Below are 20,919 nucleotides of genomic sequence, written 5' to 3'. Positions count from 1 at the left end.
CTGGGCCCGGCGCGGTGGCGCAAGTGGTTAAAGGTCCTCGCCTTGCACGCCCGGGATCCCATATGGGCGCCGGTTCTAATCCCAGCAGCCCCGCTTCCCTTCCAGCTCCCTGCCTGTGGCCTGGGAAAGCAGTCGAGGATGGCCCAAAGCCTTGGGACCCTGCACCCGCATGGGAGACCCAGAAGAGGCTCCTGGCTTCGCATCGGCATAGTATCCGTTGCGCTCACTTGGGGAGTGAATCATCGGACAGAAGATCTTCCTCTCTGTCTCTCCTCTCTGTATATCCGCCTTTCCAATAAAAAAATAATAAAAATAAATCTTTAAAAAAAAAGAAAACCAGACACACAGGGCAGGAGTCAAGACCCAAAGCCAGGAGCCTCCTCCTGGTCTCACACACACAGGTGCGTGGTTCCAAGACTTTGGGTCTTCCTCATCTGCTTTCCTAGACAACAAGCAGGGAGCTGGATGGGAAACAGGGCTACTGGGATTAGAACTGGCGCCCATATGGGATTCTGGAATGTGCAAGGCGAGGACCTCAGCCGCCGCATCTTTAATGGTGTTTGTCCTCCCGTCTTGAGTTCCAAGAATACATGCCTGATTTGCATATCTCTGTATCCCTAGCACAGTATCTTGCACAAAACAAGTTCTTAATGAGTAAATTAGTAACACTTGCTACTTTTATCACCCACTGTCTTGTAATTGAAGTTCTACAGGACTATATCAGTTTCTCCCTTCTGTGTGATGCGTATTTCAAAACGTGGCATGAATTCTGCACAAAATCAGGTTATAATATCAAGGTCAACCTAGGAACCAGCAAACACGGGACATCTGCCACGCTGCAGGTGGAGTAAGATAAAGCCAAGCCAGGTCACCCCTCTTTAACTCATCATACAGAACAGTTGTATAGCTACCTTGATAATGTGACTTACTGGTGTCTCTAATTGAATACACTATGCGAATATCATATGGAATGAAAAGAAATGCACTGAGAGCAAATAGAAGTTATGGAGGTAAGGTGTCATTTGTTTATTAGTGAAAAGTATAGTGGAAATTCTTTTGAGGTGGAAGAGGACACAGATAATATGACAGCCAAGAAAACTGATTTAGAATCCGCATTCCATTTCCTATGCAGGAATTTCTCTCATTGACACTAAACCTGCAAGTGAGCCAACACATTGAGTCTGTTCCAGTATGTTATTCATAAAATTGGCTTTTATTTATTTGAAGTTATTTTGTTAATGGTATTTGTTTTCTGAAAGTTATTATATTATTTTTAGGAATGTCTGGTTCAATTATTAAAATACTGAGCCATTAAAATCTCAGTGCAAATGCCATTGCATCCATGAGTGATTATTTCTAATACTGTATTATTTAGAATACATTTAATTTACTTTAAAACCAAACTTGTGAAATTAGTTTGAATTTAAATACCAGGCTTAGAGCCTGAGCCTTATAAATAGTCAGCTTATTAGATAGCATTAGTAACATAGGGAAGGCCAGCAGTTCACAGGAAGGTTAACTGACAGAACGAAACACAGAATACCTCTTCAAAGCAAAAAATGAGAATCAGAAAGGATTGAACCCGTTAGCAACAGAAACAACAAGCACAATGACAAGAGTTATTAATGGGGTAGTTAATATTTGTTGAGTAATTGTTATTATTGCCAGGCACTGTGCTAAGTACATGATAGCTTACTCCTCAGAACAAAAAAGTGAAATAGCATGATGAACTTTGAACATGACACATAATACTTGTTGAAACCAGACAAAATGTATTCTGAAGCATTTACTTTCTTATGTTAGACATTCCACTCTGGATATTCTAACAATTCTAGAAACTTCTTTAGAAAAGACCTTTGGCCCTTTCTCTGGAGAGGTATAAAGTTCTGTCACTCCTAGAGTAGCCAAAGTTCTCCAAAACAAATATGCAAACACATGGATTGTGGGCCTATCTCCTTCACCTGTCAAGTGAAGTTAAAATTTCCTTGCTGTGGTCTTAATTGAAAACGGAACCCTTCCCTTGATGTCTGGATTTATTACCGTTACAGATCATCCTCAGGTTTTTATCCACAAGACAAGTCAAGTCATTCCAGTGATGGATGAGGCAATATTTATATATCATCTTGCAAAGTAAGCAGGGAGACTTCCAGTTTAAAGGAACTATAAGGCTATTGTAATATTCCGGTAATGAAGACAGTGAATTTTCAGGGAATACAAACACATATTACACACACACACACACACACACACACACGTATAAGCACATATTGCTAAATATTAAACACATGGCTTTTAAAAAGATTTATTTATTTATATTGGAAAGGCAGATTTACAGATAGGATAGACACAGAAAGAAAGATTGTCCAACTACAGGATCACTCTCCAAAAGGCCACAACGGCTAGAGATGAGCCAATCTGAAGCCAGGAGCCTCCTCCAGGTCTCCCATGCAGGTGCAGGGTCAAAGTTTTGAGCCATCCTCTACTGCTTTCCCAGACCACAAGCAGGGAGCTGGATTTGAAGTGGAGTAGCCAGGAGGCCACTGATATTTGGAGATGGAGGATTAGCCAAAGGAGCTAGCACACTGGGCTCTAATAAGTTTTTATTAGAGCCAGTGCAGTAGCACAGCAGGCTAATCTCATTCTGACCAGTTCACTTCTGAGTTGGATCCCTAACTATGGCCTAGAAAATGTAGAGGGAGATGGCCAAAGGTCTTGTGTCCCTGCATCTACATTCTGATAAGTAAACTTCTGGCTCCTGGCTTCAGCTTAGCTCAGCTCCAGCCTTCAGGCCATGTGGGGAGTACAATGGATGGAAGATCTCTCTTTCCCTCTCTCTCTCTGTAACTCTTAGTTTCAGGTAAAAATAAACACATCTTCAACACAAACAAGCCAAAAAACTCTGATTTTCATATCAGTTGTGTAGTTTAGAGCACATCTTCCATGTCAGTGACCAGATATAAGGTGCCATGTCACTACTAAACTTGTTGTTCCCTATATAAAGTTACAATCAAACAAAGCAGTCTGTACTTTAGCTCGATGTTTGTGTGTCTAAATTTCATTCTTCTTCCTGTGGACTCAACATTTTGGGTGTTTGTCAGTGATGCTCATACACTTACTGGTGATTTACTACTGAATAATTAAAACAAAGATTATAGAGTAAGCACCAGAACATAGTTTTATTAAAAGCCCTGAGTTCATTATGGTTGCTATCATAAACTGTAAAATCTAATGAGTGTCTGACAGGTAAAGAAATAAAAGGAACACAAATCCCAAAACATTTATTTAACAGAAAAGAAACTAGGCCAGTAAATGAGATTTTAAAAAAAGGTGGGGTAGGGGGAGAAATATATCAGGGTCATTGTAAATTGTGGGTAGAAATGCAAAGTGGAGCAATCACATTTGCTGAAAATGTGAAAATGCCCAAAAAGTACAGTGCAACATACTGACTTTGGGTCACACACTTTGAAAAAAAGAAAAGAAGGGACCGGCGTGATGGCTCAGTGGTTAAGGTCCTCGCCTTGCACGCCCAGAATCCCATATGGGCACCGGTTCTATCCCGGCAGCCCCGCTTCCCTTCCAGCTCCCTGCCTGTGGCCTGGGAAAGCAGTCGAGGACAGCCCAAGGCTTTGGGAACCTGCACCCGTGTGGGAGACCCGGAAGAGGTTCCTGGCTTCGCATCGGCATAGCATCGGCCATTGTGCTCACTTGGGGAGTGAATCATCGAACGGAAGATCTTCCTCTCTGTCTCTCCTCTCTGTATATCCGTCTTTCCAATAAAAAAAAAAAAAGAAAAAAAAAAGAAAAAAGAAAAGAAGCAAGAAAAGAAAACTCTTGCTCCTATGTCCCAGGAGATTGGTATAAGGATCTTTCTCACACAGTGGGTTAATCTGGTAAACAAACAAACAAAAACAAGAATCCACAAAAACTTCTTAAATTCATATTTAAGAGGAATGTCTTTATTCAATGGCAAATGGGAATATAGAAATAATGTTAACATTAGTAAGCTGGGATATACACATAAAATTATAACTTTAACAATAATGTTAAAATTAAAAAGCAAATTAAAGAATTATTTATTTTTAGGATAGCCACCATTTTTAAAATTCAAAGGAAAAATTTTGCATTCTTTATAACCACATAAGCTTGGTATAAGAAATATAAAGATGTAGATCAGATGGAAATACCCAAAATTCAAAATTCTGTATTCTCTTGGGAAGAGAAGGACAGGCAATTGATCAAGAGGTGGGTAATAAGGTGATTTCAATTTTGTCATAAATGTTTATTCAATTTTTTGAAAGTTAAAAATATAATATGAATATATCTACATATATATATTGCATTTTCCATATCTTTTGAAGACCTGCTCCTCTGTTATTGCTTTCCCTCACATCCTTACAGAATCATTCCACATCTAGCTTTCACTAATAGTTTCCTAAAAGGCATCTCCAAATGGATTGCTTTTAGGTGTAAAAATTTGTTTGGGAAGAATAATCAACAATTATTTATGTATCAGGGGGCATTAAATAGACTATTAAACAACACCTCTGTGGTCAATAATATTTACTAGCTAAAAATACAAATATTTGAAGCAAATAATAACAAAAAATGTGCATATATAATGTTACCCTATCAATTTAGTGGTGGCTTTAGCATTCATCATTTATGTGTATATATGCTAACAACCTACTTTTAAAGCATTTTAGGGGTAGGCATTGTAGCACAGCAGACTTAGATGTTGGTTGGCATTCCCTCATTCCATATCATAGTGCCAGTTTGAGTCCTGACTACTCTGCTTCAAATTAGCTTCCTACTAATGTTTCCTGGAGGCAATGAATGCTGGTTCAAGTACTTGAGCCCCTGTCACCCTGTGGGAAGCCTGGATTGAATTCTAGGCTTCTGGCTTTTGCATGGCTGTGTGACAGCTCGGGGAGGGAGCCAGCAACGAGATGATCTCTCAATATCTTTTGAATATCTCACTATCTTTCTCTGACACTCTCCCTGTCAAGCAGACAAAACTGAATAACCATGGTTTAAAAGGATTTGTAAAAAATAAAGTGTTTTTTTTAATCAAGTTAAAAAATACATTGTTATGATAGTCTTCAATATCAAGGATCTCTAGCTCTTATAGTACACCTTAAAGAATTTTATTATAACAATTATCTTTGACATGACTATTATGGCGGAATTAACATGTCCTTATTTTAACATGTTATTTATTTAGTTAGCAAATATTTATTGATCTCTTAACGAAGTGGAAGATATAGACAGTGTGGATCGAAACCAAGGGTGAACACAAACTTAGTTTCCTGGGGAACAGAAGGAGAGCACAGCCAGTGAGAACAGAGCAATATGGAAAGAATTAGGGCACACATTAGACAGGAGGCATGACCAGATCTGAAAGGATCTTTTAGGCAACACGGTGGGATGTGGTTCCATTCTTTAATGAGGATATTTCCTCTTTCCACAGGAGAAAGTGGAAAAGGGAAAGGATCTGGATGTTCTGGGTTTTTTTTTAATTATATAATTACTTTTAAAATGATATCAACTTCAAAATAGAAGAATTTAAAGTTGTAAAAATAAATATAAACTGGATAATAAGACAAGACTTATAAGCTGAGAATAATTGGGAACCCAGTGGAAATCCGTCCCAGAGAAGATGCTGTCTGACTGGGAACTGACCTTGTCAGTGAAGAAAGGAAAAAGAGGTTGGAATTGCAGCACAATGTAAATGTCACCAACAGCACTTGCTGGCTTGTGCTATAAGGGCTGTGGAGGAGGTACAACGCATTTCTGAGACTTTTTTTTTTCTTGAACAGCTAGATGAATTTAAGTTGTCATCTTTAGATACTGGAAAGACTGGAAGCAGAATCAATTCTGGGAAAGAAATTTAGTTCTATGTCCAACACACTATGTTTGAAATGGCTACTGGTTATCCAAGTGGACAGGAGGTAGGCAGTTGGCTATGTGATAACAGCTGTTATTGATACTATATTCAAACAAACAAACACAAAAGCATTAAGTTAACCACTTTTTTCAACACCTCACCCATAGAAAAATTCTTTTGTTAACTAGCCAACAGTTGCTGATTTATTCTGGTTTTAGATGGTGAATACAATATGTACTCTGTGCTCTATGATTTTTAAAGCTTATTTCCATTTATATGAACACGTTAATGGAAAAGAAAGCAAGGACGGAAGCACATACTGTTGATTGGTTCTCTTATCCTTGAATGAAGGCACTCATCCTATAATGTGTATTTCTAACATTCCACACACTATTTACAAAATCCAATTTTCTGAGGTTATTTCAGATAAAAGCCTTCTTAAGTAGCAAAATCACCAAAAGGTAACTCACAGTCAAAATCATAGGTGCAATTTAAAAAAAAAAAAAATTCACTACAGTTGTATTCCACTGCTACAAACAAAATTAGTAGGAGTAGATTAGTTTAAGAATGGGATATGCCTGTTGGTGATTGGGCTTCTATCCTGTTCCCACTATTTAGTTGGAAAAATTTTTTAACCTCATGCCTCAATTATTTCACCTGGTAAATAAAGATAATGATAGGATCAAGAATGAAAAGAATTAATTCAGCCCAAGCATCTAATACAATGCATTGCACCATGTAAGCTCTTCATAAATATCAGCTACAAATATTACTTGCAAAAACAGAGCACAGGTTCATTCAGGAAAAAGACATTAAACACTGTTATACATGTTGTACTGAGTTACACAGTGTAAAAGCAGACATAATTGTAATGACAGATACCAGACACATTTCTAAGAATGCTCCTTAATATCTTGTGCAAGATTCATCTTTCAAAACTCAGAGATCAAAATCCATATGGAATGGTTAGATATTAACAACCAACAACAGCTGGTCTGACCACCAGTTCATTTTCTCTTCTGTAATTTGTGCATACTACAAATGTTGGACTCTTCTCTCCCTTGAGAGAACTTAAATGTGAATGGTATCAATCGGTTCTGACTCAAAGTAGCCCAAACAGTGTATAAATGTATGTATAAATGTATAAATGCTTGTATTATGAGACAGTGAAAAAAAAAGCTCCCATCCACTTACCATTTCCCTAATCATGCCCAACAGTTAAGGTTAGACCAGACCAAACCTGGAACTTGGGAATTTGGTCCAGGGCTCCCAAACAAGTGGAAGGGATCCAACTACTTGAGCCATCACCACTGCTTGCTAGGATCTTCACTAGCAGTAAAGATGTAGAGTTGGACGTTAAATTCAGTGACTCTTATAAAAGAGATATATGCTATAATGTTTGAATTCCACTTTCAGAAAGATTGAGGATCTGGGATAACCTTCATATAACCCTCAAATTTCAGCTCTTCTCCGGCAGACAAGTTATCATTTCACATTTCTCACACCCATGTCTCCAGGATCCTACGTGTGCACTGTCCTTCTCTGACATATAGAATTATTTTCCTAGAATAGTTTTCTGACTTCTCACAGGTTTCATATTCCTCACACTTATCCAATCTTTTTGACCAGTTTATAAATTCTTCTCTTATACAAATCAATTTATAAGAACCATGATAACATTGCTGAGATTTAATTTTAGTTCATGCTTGAAAGTTATTGGGAAGTGGATTTGATTTCTTCATTTTATCATTTCCAAGAAGGAAAGGGAGAAATAGGAAAAGAACACAAAGATATATGTGATGGTGAAAAATCACTGCGCAGATAGGACCTGATGATGATGATGTCAGTACCAAACCTCTCAATGGGCGTCAAGCCTCTGGAACAAAAGGGCAATTTCTTTGTACTAGAGCAATCCCCCGCTCACTTCTTCATTTAATATTTCAGAAGTCAGCTTCAAAGTAGGTCAAAGAGTGAAAACCAATTCTGGTTTCTTCCTCAGCTCACATCTTTAATTTTCATGGGACAGATACTATGTGAATCCATCTATTCCCAGCAAGACAAGAAGAAACTTACAACCTGCCAATCTCAGTAAGTTCCTTTCCCCAATCCTACTTGTGAAACAACTTTCATCATTTTTTCCTAAGGTAAGAAAGAGAATTCTGAAATTTAAAAATGGCACCTGAGAAATCAGTCTGCCTATTGGTCTGGTGAAATAACCCAAAGCAGATTTCACACCTTCAGCTCTAAACAAAGAATATGTTTCAGAAAGCAGCTGCCTGCGAAAAGGCTGATTCTCAGTGGAAACAGACAATTTGCTTAAGGAAAAATGACAAGATGTGTACCTTAGGAAGAAAAGATACAGAAGTCAGCTTTCAGATATATCCTCCCTAGCCCAGGGATGATGGCTCCTGCTTCCAAAAGCTGGCCAGGAACACTGCACATTTGCACAACAGTACAGGCATGGAAATGTCTCTGATAAATCTGCTCTTCTGGCAATATGAGTATTCATATTTTGAACTGATTAAACTGACAGAAATTGGAGTTCATGCAAAAGAGCCACATTTACAAACAGACATACAAATAGCTGCACTGTGTCTATACATACATATTTTGTTTCTTTAGTAGATCATTCTTTGGTAAAACAAAAAAATCAGAAAATGGACAAAGAGTACAAAGTAAAATAGTACTAGAGTCAGAAATAAATGTAAATGATCAAGAAACATTAGACCAACCTTCTCAATAGTAGCAGCATCTTTAAAAAATTAAAAACACATCTTCAAAAAATTAAATGCTAATTTCCTTTCTTAAAAATGTCCCTATATTAATGTCACATTTTTTAAATTATAATTTTAGCATAAGAGGTACTGGGAATAAGTGCAATTTAATCAATATGCCTTTTAGCAAAGACATGTCCCTGTTTATCTGCTAAGTCTCTCTATCTAAAGGAAATTTTAACTAGCATACAGTCCAGTATTGGGGCGAATCTAGTTTCTTACATGTTTTCATCACTTGTTCATGGAAGCATAAACCACTAGCTATCTGGTGGACACCTTGGTAATACCTTATAGAGCTTCAGTGTGTAAAATCCAAGCAACCTAAATTTCCACCTAAATGGCAGACTGATGAAGGAAGCATCCATGTGTCAAACAGTACATAAGGATATATCTCGAAAACATTATGTTGAGTTAAAAAGAAGGAGCTGCGTAGTGACATAAGCAGAATTTTCTCATTTAATTCACAAACAATGGTGTATAAAATTTGTGGACCATCATCAGCATATTATTTTCAACTACTTCTTAAAACAAAGGACTATAAAGGAAGGAACAGTAACAGAGAAAACAGCATACAGAAAGGCACGCTCCACTTTTTGGGTATTAATCACTGCTTATTTTGTTGAGTTACGGTATATAATAAATTTCTTACTAAAAGCAAGCTTTTTCTAAATTTTTATGTATTTATTGGAGAAGGAGAGAAACCTACAGAGAGATTGATAGAGCCTTCTCTTCTGGTTACTTCACAAATGCCTGTAACAGCTGTGCTGGTCTGAAGCTGAAGCTAAGAGCTTGGAGCTATAATCCAAGTCTCTTAATATGGGAACAGGGTTCCAATTACATGGACCATCACCACTACTTCACAGAGTATGTGCTACCAGGAAACATGCCAGGAGCAGGAGCTGGCTATTGAAGTCCATGTGGAGGCAGACATCTTAACCCTTCTGCCATATGAAGGCTCTCAGCTGAAAAATATCAAAACAAGTTTTAAACTGTGTTCTTAGGAAGCCTGTAAAGATGGTGTAGCAAGGTAATCCTCTGCATCTGGCACCAGCATCTCATATGGGTACCAGTTCAAGGCCTGGCTGCTGTACTTCTGATCCAGCTCCCTGCTTGAGGCCTGGGAAAGCAGCAGAAGATGACCCAAGTCCTTGGGCCCCTGCACTCTGTGGGAGAAATGGAGGAAGATCCTAGCTCCCAGCTTTGGATCAGCCCACCTCTGACTGTTAGGATCATTTACGGACTGAAACAGTGCATGGAAGGTCTTGCACTCTCTGTCTCTTTTTCTCTCTCTTTCAAATAAAATAAATAAATCTTTCAAATAACCTATACTCTTAGAATTCTAACTATGAATTACATGGAATCTGTTCTCTTTGTTACTATCACATTAACATGAGAATTGCAATTGTTATGTATTTGCTGTGACTCTGAAACTCTAATGCATTAATAAATTCCCTTAAAAAGAAGAAATAAGAATTTTAAAAGAAGAAAAGCTACGTACGAAGCCATTTCTGTGATTGACAAGGTGTAATTTACTTATGTTCAGCTTACTGTTCCCAAAGTAGTCTCCTGGCCTTGCTCTTCATTATGTGATCAAAGCTGTTTGCTTCCACTTCCAGAAGGATTTTTCAGATCCAAACAAAAGAGAGCAAAGCCCAGCGAGAGAGACCTGTGTAAGTCCCATAGTACTTCCTCTGCACGAATGCCTAAGTGCCTACAACGTTTCGCACAGATTTCATACTGAGCACACAGCAGCAAAACCCTGCCCATTAGCCTCCACTAAACATAACACAGTGAGCTCAACACACTCTCACCTACCATGGGAAGTGGGGTATGTGGGAGAATCTAAATATGCTGCTCGAATAAAGAAGACTATGCTGATCCATATTCATTACAGCTCTGTAACCAATGGAAAAATATGAAAATAGTATCAAGTTATCAAGGGGAAAAGGCGATTAAAATGCTATAGATCCATATAAGTGAATATTTATGTTATTAAAATCATATTTAAAGTATATTATAATGTAAATAAATATGGAAAATGTAAGAGTAATTGGGAGAAAAGGATGAAAAACTGTATGTGTTATGACTCTAATTTTATAAAAAAATAATATATTTAGGAAGTGAGATTTATAAGAAACATGACAAAATGATTTAAATGTTATGGGTTTTGGTTTTACATAATTGTCAAATTATAATAAACAACAATGCCTCATATCAGAAAATAACTGAAAGGGTTGATTAGAACATAAGAAATCTTATCTTACACTGTCTAGACAAATGTTTTGGCTATCAGAGCTCAGTACATGTTGCTTCTACCATCTCTCATTTATGGATTGATTCAAATTTGCAAAGGAATGGAAACAGGGTGAAAAAGAGATATTTTCCATTCATTAATTCACTCTTCCATTCCTACAACATCCAAAGCTAAGCCATGCCAAAATCAGGATACAGGAATTTCATTCAGATCTCCCAGGTGAGTGGCAGAGACGTAGGTACTGCAACATTCATCTGCTGACTCCCCAAGTGTGTATTAACAGAAAGCTGGATGGGGAGGAGGTTGGATTCAATCCTAAGCACTCAGATATCGCATTCAGGTAACCAAGAGTGACAGCTTATCTTGTTAAACCATGATTTTTGCCCCTACTATCTCTTTTTTGAGAACAGCATATAAGCTGCCCAAATGGTAAGTATTTTTTTCTAATTGTCTCTTAAGTTACAAAAAATAAAACAAACACTTGCTTTATATAAAGGATTCTCAAGAAATAGAAAGCAGTCTGCTAATAAAAATACCATATATAACCAATTAAGCAATTATCAGGTAAAATCATGTTACTAATTGTTGCTTAGGCTTATATTAAATGCTCAGAGGTTTTAAAAAGGGGGAAGTATAATGTGTAGACTCTGCTGAATTCCTTATTGAGTACATCAATAAGTACTGTGGTTCTCTTACATATCATCTCATTTAAAGAATCACAACACAGTTAAAGAGCCAGAATATAGCAAACACATGAAAAATAAGTATCTTTGTATATAAATCAGTAAGATATAAAAAGATACAGTAGTGTGTTAGACAAGGATAAATACTGTATGAAGGTACACCAAAAAGTTCATGGAAAATGAGATCTATAAGTAAATTTGTTTACGTGCAAAGAATTTTGAAATAAATATGCAGTTTTTTAATATGTATTTCCATGAACTTTTCAAATACTTTTATACCTCAGTATATCTCTCTGGCTATTTAGATGTATAAAGCTAGATAAAGCAAGCTGACAGAGTTGAAAAGTGAAGAGAATGTTTTCAGCTGAAGTTAGCAAGAGGTTTATATAGAAAATAACCTGAACTAGACTTTGCAGAATGTGTAAAGTCAGGATGAAGAGGAGAGGATCCCAAACTGTTCCAAACCAAAGGAATGCCATCTGCTTATGCTCATGGACAAGGATGGGATATGAGATGAGGGGCTTCCTGTGACACCAATCCTCAAATTCGAAGGAATATACCAGACCCAAGTGAAAAAGTAACCCAGAGAAACTACAGCAAGTCTTACAGAAATCTAGAAATTTTGCCCAGGAGACCTCAAATTGGTTTGGATTAACTGGTATTTGAAAATATTGCTTCTCAAATTTTTCAAGTGATTTTTTTTCTAGATTAAGAGTAAGAGTGGTACCTCTTGGGAAATTAAATAAGGCAACACAAAAGAGTCAATTGCATCATCATTCTTGTTTTTGAAGTCCTACATTTTTGCATTAATCTAAATGTTTATGGTTACTTTTATGTAAAACTATAGCTCCATTCACATGATCTTTCTTCATCTTACTCAGCCCACTCTCCTAGCTATAAAATAAGGATATTTACAAAATGGCTTTAAGAAGGCATTCTGGGGGCCTGGCAGTGTGGCCTGGCAGCTAAAGTCCTCGCTTAAACGTGCCAGGATCCCATATGGGTGCTGGTTCTAATCCTGGCAGCTTCACTTCCCATCCAGCTCCCTGCTTGTGGCCTGGGAAAGCAGTTGAGGACAGTCCAATGCCTTGGGACCTTGCACCTGCATGGGAGACCTGGAAGAGATTCCTGGTTCCCGGCTTTGGATAGGCGCAGTACCAGCCGTTGCTGTCACTTGGGGAGTGAATCATTGGACGGAAGATCTTCCTCTCTATCTCTCCTCCTCTCTGTATATCTGAATTTGTAATAAAAATGAATAAACCTTGAAAAAAAAAGTTCATTGAAAATGCATATTTTGAAACACATACGCATGGGCTTTAAAAAAAAAATAAAAGAAGGCATTCTGGGGTGAAGCACATCATTGTGGTGTAGTCTGTGGTCCAACACCTGTGGTGTTAATGTCCCAAGTAGACATGTCATCCCAGTGGGCTGCTATTTAGACTACTGGTTGCTCCACTTCCAATCCAGCTCACTGCTAGAGTGACCGGGAAGGAAGTGGAGGATGGCCCAATTCTTGGGTCTCTCTCCCTCTCTCTTTCCCTCTCTTTTCCCTCTCTGTATAACTCTGAATTCCAAATAAATAAATAAATCTTTTAGAAGAAGAGAGATTATACCATCATCCCTCCATTCTCCAAGCTACCAGGCTGTCATTTAAATGCTGCACCTGCATTTGTATGGCCCATCAATTTTTAACACTAGACACTCAACTACCGGATGACATTTCTAGTAACCCTTTGGTATGCTACAAAATCATATTTAGCCTTTAAATTCTGGGTGCTGAGCTTGCTTCTCTGTCATCCAGACCTGGGTATATATCATCTTATATTAAATTTGTTTAGGAATTTACCTCCCTTGAGGGGAGTAAATATGTTCATTCTGTGCATAGTGGTCTGGTACAATGCTGTGAAGCTTTAGCAAACAAACAGGAACTTTTGTGCACATGGAGAACACTATCTCAGATTATTGGATGACATGGGGTGGTTTCAGGCTTTACAAGCTTTGCTAAAATTTTGGACAGCTCCCTCCCAAGGTCTCTCTCAAAAACCCTGATTCCTACCCTGCCTGTACAATTTCAACAGTAATCCAGTAGCTCACTTCCATAAAGGCATTGCAGCCTCATACTTCTTGGAGATGCCACAGAACTGGGCTAGACTCCAACACCATCTGGTGCTCTGGAGGACCAGGTTAGATGTAAGATGGACTAGACTAAGTCTCTACCCCTACTGAGCCAATTGTAAGCTGTGTCTGGGTATGGATGGGCCTTGCCTTGGCTGAAACATCCAACAGTAAGAACCAGAATGGGTTGAAGGCCAGTCAGGAAAGGCCATGACTCCTTCTAGGACAGGAGGTGGACTAAGTAGGGCTAACTCACAGACTCACAGGTATGCACGAGATCGGGGGAGGTTCTGATGGAGGAGCCTGAGCAACTCCTCTGGCAGGACACAGTCCCTGAAGGTGAGAGCAAGAACCACAACCGGGAGCAGCCCAGACCAAGCCAGGGAAAAGTACCCACCGAGATACATTTGGCATAGGTTGGGGGCAAACCAGGCTGAATCAGTTCACATCACCCTCTGGTGAATCTGAGCACCAATCAGAACAGTGTGGTCCAGGGCAGGTTAGATCACAACACATACCAGTAGACATCACAGCTAGGATTGGATGCCTGCTGGGCTGGGCTAGACTGTAAACCTCACCAACGTCAGCTGGACTTAGGGGTGGCCAGGTCTGGCCAAGCTTCAGCACCCTATTGCAAATGACGAAGCAAGGCAGGCCGTGCCAGACTGGGCTGCAACATTCAACCAGCACAGGTAGGAACTGGGTGGGAGTGGGGTAAAGCTGGTAGAGGGAATATGGAAGGCTCCCCTGCTGGAACACCTCTTCCCCTGGAGAGTGTGAGTTGGGATGGGGGTAGACCAGACCGGACAGGGCTACAATACCTGTTGGCCTGCATGTGAGCTGGATCAGGAGAAAGCCAGGCTGACCTGACTGTACATGCTGATACATGCATAAGCCTGAGTGGGTGTGGTTTAGTTGGCCTTTGCTGCAGCATCACCTGGTAGATGCTGGCACTGGGGGCTAATTCTGTTAAGCTAAACTGCAGAACGACCTGAAGAGTGCAAGAACCACGAGCAGAAGTGGGCTCAGTAGGGAAATAGTGGGCACCTCCCTCCTGGGTTGCCACTCCCACTGGTGAGCATGAGTACTAGTACTGACAGAGAGTGACACCTGCCAGCAGGTGTGGTGACTGGATAGTAGGATTGGTTGCATTGAACTAGGCTTCAATGCCCATTGACTATGTAGGAGAGCTCAATGGGATGTGGGACAGACTGGACTAGTCTGCTGTACATAATGGCAAGCACAGGAACCAGGGCAGGCGACAGGCCTGGTGGGGGTTATGGCAGGTCACTCCAACTAGGCTGCCGCTCCCACTGGTTTGTGTGCGGGCCGAGTGTGGGGTGGGCAGAATCAGGCTGGACTGCAATACCGATTGGTACTTGTAGAAGACAGGACTGGAAACAGAACTGACCCAGCAATTGCAACCACCTGCTGATTGGGCGATGGACTGTACCGGACCCTGTACTGGTATGCACACACAAGAAGCAGGTCTGTGATCACGTCAGACGGAGTTTCTTTGGGAACCCTTCCAGATAAACTGCTAATCTTAGAATCCCAACTATGAAAAGAAGTGCAGGTTCCATGGTCTGACCATGGATGGAGTGCAAGGGTCAAAGCTGAGCCTCCTTAGAGGCTCAGATGGAGCAGTGGACAGCATACCCAGGTGCACATGGAGGATATGGCATTCCATCAGAACCTGCAGAGAACACCTGGTACCACAAGAGAGGATAGAGGACAGAACAAATCAATCAACAACCTAGACATGTGTTGGCAGTGAAAATCTGGGCAAACAGTGACTCTAAGGTGAATTATGTCAACCAGTGGATTGTGCAGCGATTTCATCATGCTTGGAATGATGAGATTGACAGCATTTTAGAACTGTTGAACTATCAAAACCACTTGAGCAGGACTCTCAGAGCATGCCCCACATCGGGGACCCGGGATGGGTGGGAGGCTGGGTGGGGCTTCTCCCTTTATCCTCCTGTTTACCCCAGATACAGAAAAAAATGTGGAAACAATAGTCTTACCCACTTTCCTGTAGCCCTTAACCCTTTGTGCCTTTATCAGCTAAGTAAAGATTGTCAAAATAAAGTAATTTAAAAAAGGAAACATTTGATGTAGTGATGTAATAGAGACTGATATACCTAGAACTTAATTTACTACAAATATAAATTAAGCTTTTCTAAGAAATAAGTCAAATAATGTACCAATAACAATGAAGTGTTAATAATGAAAGAACTGAAGGGTTTTTTTTAAGAATTTCATTCTAGCATAATTAATAAATTAGTTCAAGTGAAAGATGTCACAATTATTAAAACTTTATTCAATTATTGAATTATGTTTTAAGTGAATAGGTCACTTGACAATTATTTAAGACAATGCCATTTTCAATTTGTGGAAAATTGGTATTAATCCTTTGTCACTGAAAACTTAACTGACTATATCAGATTAATTCCTCAAAGGTCCCGTGATAGTCACCAGAGGGCTGCCTGAGCTGATGTCATATCAGAAATTTAAGTTATAGATTGTCTTGGGATCATGCATTACCATTCCTTCATCCCACAGGCTTCTTTGGAATCATAAAACACAAAGGCTTTTTTACTAGTTTTGTAAATTCCATTTGAGCATAATGAAATATGCTCTATCCGCAAAGCTTACCATAATTAAAGTTGTTCTTAATAGAAATCTACCAAGAAATAGCACAATATGGAATGATCATTAATAGACCCATTAAGCTACATGAATAAATGTCTATCAGGAGTGCCAGCACACATTAGTAAATTTCCTACAGAAAATCAATTTTCATTTCCAATTCTGACATTTTATTTAGAAAAATTACACTCTTTCATTTAATTATTCCAGTAAACATAATGAGGGTATTACTAAATACATCTCAGAGTTCTTTATTTCCTCCATTTTTTTTTTAGTAATATGAGTCTACTTGTAATTAAAGGCATGCTGCATTAATGATGCTGAAAGTCTCCAAGGAAAACATTTAATGTCCACCTCATAATATTATGCCAAAATTACATGCACAGAAGACTTTTTAATAATCTTTGTTTCCTAATGTAGTTTTGATTGGCTCTGAAATCTATGGCAGCACTCAAGGGCTCCCATTTCCACAGCCGTCAGCACTTCTGCATCATAAATCGTACCAATGCACATGACTTCTTCCGTCTGTAGGTTTCTTTTCAAAGCTTCTGTTTAACTTATCCAGAAAATTAGCTGCAGGCTGAAGATAATTGTGGATAATTTTGCCATTTTTAAGCCACTGGGGTGTTGCATGGAGAGATGACAGCTAAGTTTGTCTAAACAGAAAGAACAAATCAGCTTTGTGCTGTCGATTCAGCTTTACATCCAGGTTCTGAACACCCAATCTGCTCTTAAGCATATTGAAACAAATTATCATCCATAGATCATCTGTGTTTTCTAAGTTATGCTACCTGAAGCTTTTAGCATGCCTTTTACAAATACATTATCCAAATCTAGAAAAAGGATTTCCCCTTCCCTCCCCTCTCCTCAGATTTGTGCCTCTAGTCCACTATCACAGACAGAAATGGCAAAATTCTCTCAGAAAGAAAAAAAATGTGTATGACCAATTAATATACATTTTGCACTGAAGATTTACTATGCATATCATTCAGAATAATAGAAGAGACATATTGGTGAATATAATCATATTTACCCTTTTTCACCTAAAATTCTACCATATAATAAGAAAAAAAATACAACACTCATTGACCGTTTCTGACATATAAAAATGAAAAGTTAAAAATCAGCAGCATAGCCTCTTTACAAAGCAGCAAATGTCAATGAACTCCAACTTAATATTAAATTAATCAGCTATGGGAATTATAGGGTATTTCTCTGACCAAATGTCCTCTCAGTGCTCAGAATAGCTATAGCCACAGCTAATAAGGGTGTCACTAGCTGAGCAACTGAAGCCATTTTGCAGCAAACATTTACATATAGTGGCTAAGCAGCGAATGTGCTCATCTGGCAGCTATCCTGATGTAATAGGCCATAACGACTCTGAGGGAGCAGGTATGGATGTAAGTGTCAAGGAGGGGAGAACATGTAAGTCATAACACAAATGAATTTACGGATCCCCATTAGACCTTGGGCTAAAGAGCACTCAAACAGGTCTGCTCTGACAGCATCCTAAGACACTTTTACAGCCTTGTGTCAGGAACCCTTACGTTTCAGAGTTTTATAGAAAATCCAAAACTGCAGAAAGGGAGTGTCGCTATGTAATTCCATTGTCATTGACTTGGCATATGACACAAAACAATCCCAAAGTGTTCATGTGAAAGACAGATGATTAAATATGCTATGCCAATCACGTACATACTATGGAATATATATTAAGGATGCATAGACACCATCACTCAAGCCTCATCCTCTCCCTTCGAAAATCAGTCTGCTTGTTAGAAGTTTAAATCTACCATGGCTTCTGAATATCTGTATCAGGCAAGGCTTCGCTTGTTGAGAGACTGTCCTGCAGTATTGTGTATGAACACACAAAGCATCCATGTGGCTGCACTTAAGGAAGGGGAGGGATACTGTTTCACTCTTATTTCTCACTTGATCTCTGACATCACTTAGGCAGTGGGCTGTTGGGACTTGACTTCTTTAAGACACAGATTATGGCCCAGTCAGAAGCAGCTGGGAAGCTGTGTCATTTGTCTGTTCCCACTTGTGATGGGTGCAAGTGGTGTGCAAACACCAAGTCAACTCCTTAACAAGATGGGCAGGAGTAGTGCTGAGCAAGCATTCTCTGACTAGAGGCTAAGCTCAGGAAAGCTGCAGTTACAAAAATCACACCTTGAACACATCATCCAGAGCTTACACAAGTAGAAACATTATTCTGAAAAAAGGATGCTTTTATTTAGAACCGTTCATTATTAAACAATCCCTAGAGAAGCATATTGTTACAAGTGTCATGTAAACCAGTATGTAGAGCTGGAGTGTTCTTAATAATAAGGAGAATTGGGCCAGATCTCTTCCTCTGCTACAAGGAGTGGATGATTGCACAACCTATCACCCAGACAGCAATTTTATTCCAGATTTGCAATGAGAGCTTAAATTTGACCTTTTATGAGAAATTATTATAGTTCTTATATAATTCAACAAAAGTCCCAGCTTTTTTGCAGATTTATTACAGTTTTGCTAATGTATTTCAACAAACTCCTTTTCTCAAAGTCTCTGGTTTCTAAAAGGCAACTTCTTTGTAAAACACATACCAGATTCCAGGAGAGACAGTCCTCTCTTTGAAATATTTAGTCTTTCCAGGCACTTTAGTCATAGTGACACCTAATAGCCAGGCTCTTTTTCTCACTCTCCACAAAATCAGGTTTAGACGATAATTCAAACCAGTCCCCAAAGGCACTTCTGAAAAATGGCAAGCCCTTTGCTTTTAGGTGAAAACACTCTTTATTGCTCAAAATTGTTTCCTGTTACAAAACCTTTTCGCTAGTGCTAGGGCTAAGATGATCTTATGCTAATTTAACTCACTGGGGACTGGGAACAGATGTTACCTTGATTAATAGTTTCACTATCCTGAAAATGCCAGGCCAGGTTCAAGATAATAAAATCAGGTAAGAATACTATTAAAACCTGCCATGCGATGATGCCAGTTATGTGAAGAAAAATGGGATCCCAGTGCTTGAATCAATTAAAAATCACTTATAATACAAAGCAAAAACACACACCAAATGAACACACAATCCAAATTCTTTAGTGCGTGAATTTGCATACTTTTAATGGTCATTCTCATTACTAATACCTTATAGATTATAGCTTTATCTGCAATGAAATTCTAATATGTCTCTCAATTGTTACCTTTTCATATATTTCACTTTCAATGCAGAAAAAGACTTATATATAACATTGGAATAATGAATAATAACTTAGCTTGCAAAAGAATCGTATTTGCATTTTAATGCCCCAGGTTGCTACGTTTCAGCAAATATTTTTTTTCAATAGTCCAATATTCATTATTAAAGTACCCACACAAAATGATCCTTGGAAATCAAGTCCCACGTGACGTGACAAAAGACTCTTTTGGAAGACTTTAGTAGTTCTCACTTGTGCTCACTGGTCACTTAACTGAGGAATTTCAAATCACCATAGTTCCTTACGAGGAGAACCATGAGATAAAATATAATCCTTAACTAAGGAATTTGGGGTTGACCTCACACAGGGGTGTGAAGAAGCCTTTACTTTTTAAAACTGGCTCGCCAAAAGATTTTATCCGCAGATCACACACTAATTGTTCCTATCCGGAATGCAACTTTTAGTTGGGGTTTCTCTGACATTCATGCAGTGCACCTGATTCCATGACACTTTGGATTGTCAGGGAAGCAGTTCATTGGTCACCCTGTGCAATTGCAATTCCAGGAAGCTCAAGCCTCCAGAGAATGATGCTGGCCTGCTAATACAAATCTACCACCTGCAGAGTCAGCACATGGCTTGGACTGAGTCTTCTCATCCACATCTGTACACATATATTAATTGGTTTCATATCTATGAAACACTCTCTGCAAAAGTGTTGTCTCACTCACCATTGCACAGAAGGTCTCCGGAGGATCTCCACAAGTAATGTCCGGAGGATCCAGTTTCACTTTCAGATATTTTGTCATGTCTGTGGATTCGGGTTGACAGGCCATGTAATCCCAAACTTTCCCTTCTTCTGTGTAAATCTGAGTCTTACACACGTCGTAATGTCCCCACACCAAAGGGTAGGGCTGCATCACAGAGGACACTGTAACCCAAAGGGCATGGATCGACAGGAATCTTGATAAATACATCTCTAAATTCTTTGAAATCTTCGCGGCTTGTTTTTGACCTGTATCTATTTTACAGAAGCATGTATGTCTCTATTTAGGTAGGTCCATATATTAAAAATAAATAAAGAGGAAGAGAACTCAAAGCAGATTCCAAAAGCAAATGTGCTGGGTTAAATACTGTGCATGTTCAGGTATACCGAGGATGTTGTTGAAGTCTAACATACTTGTGAGGCAGCTGCTAGCAATAACTTACAGCTGCTGTTGCTTTTTTTTCTCTTGTCCTAGAACATATCTGTTAGACTTGGATCTAGTTGGTTTCTTGTAAAATACGTCCAGTAACAGAGAATAATTTAGCGAAGTGATGGCTCTCCCATTGTGCTTTCGATAACCCTGAGTGATCCTCAATGTTCACAGCTCACAA

At 39.0% G+C, this 20,919-nt stretch overlaps 1 protein-coding gene across 7 annotated transcripts in view; it reads right to left on the bottom strand.

Annotated features, from left to right (window-relative positions):
- The window catches only part of NTNG1 (netrin G1), a 340,027-nt gene extending 319,508 nt beyond the window's left edge, over positions 1-20,519 (bottom strand). For all 7 annotated transcript variants that reach the window (XM_040998490.1, XM_040998491.1, XM_040998485.1 and 4 more), the window contains exon 1: positions 20,274-20,519. In XM_040998490.1, coding sequence (XP_040854424.1) covers positions 20,274-20,519 — 246 coding nt within the window. The remainder of the gene's footprint in view (positions 1-20,273) is intronic.
- Between the last annotated feature and the right edge of the window lie 400 nt (positions 20,520-20,919).

This window comes from Ochotona curzoniae, unplaced genomic scaffold, assembly GCF_017591425.1.
Source record: "Ochotona curzoniae isolate NIBS_2020 unplaced genomic scaffold, NIBS_Ocur_1.0 scaffold_1037, whole genome shotgun sequence".
In the NCBI taxonomy this organism is placed as follows: Eukaryota; Metazoa; Chordata; class Mammalia; order Lagomorpha; family Ochotonidae; genus Ochotona; species Ochotona curzoniae.
Note: the sequence above shows the minus strand (reverse complement) of the source record. Positions and strands in the feature narration are given on the sequence as shown.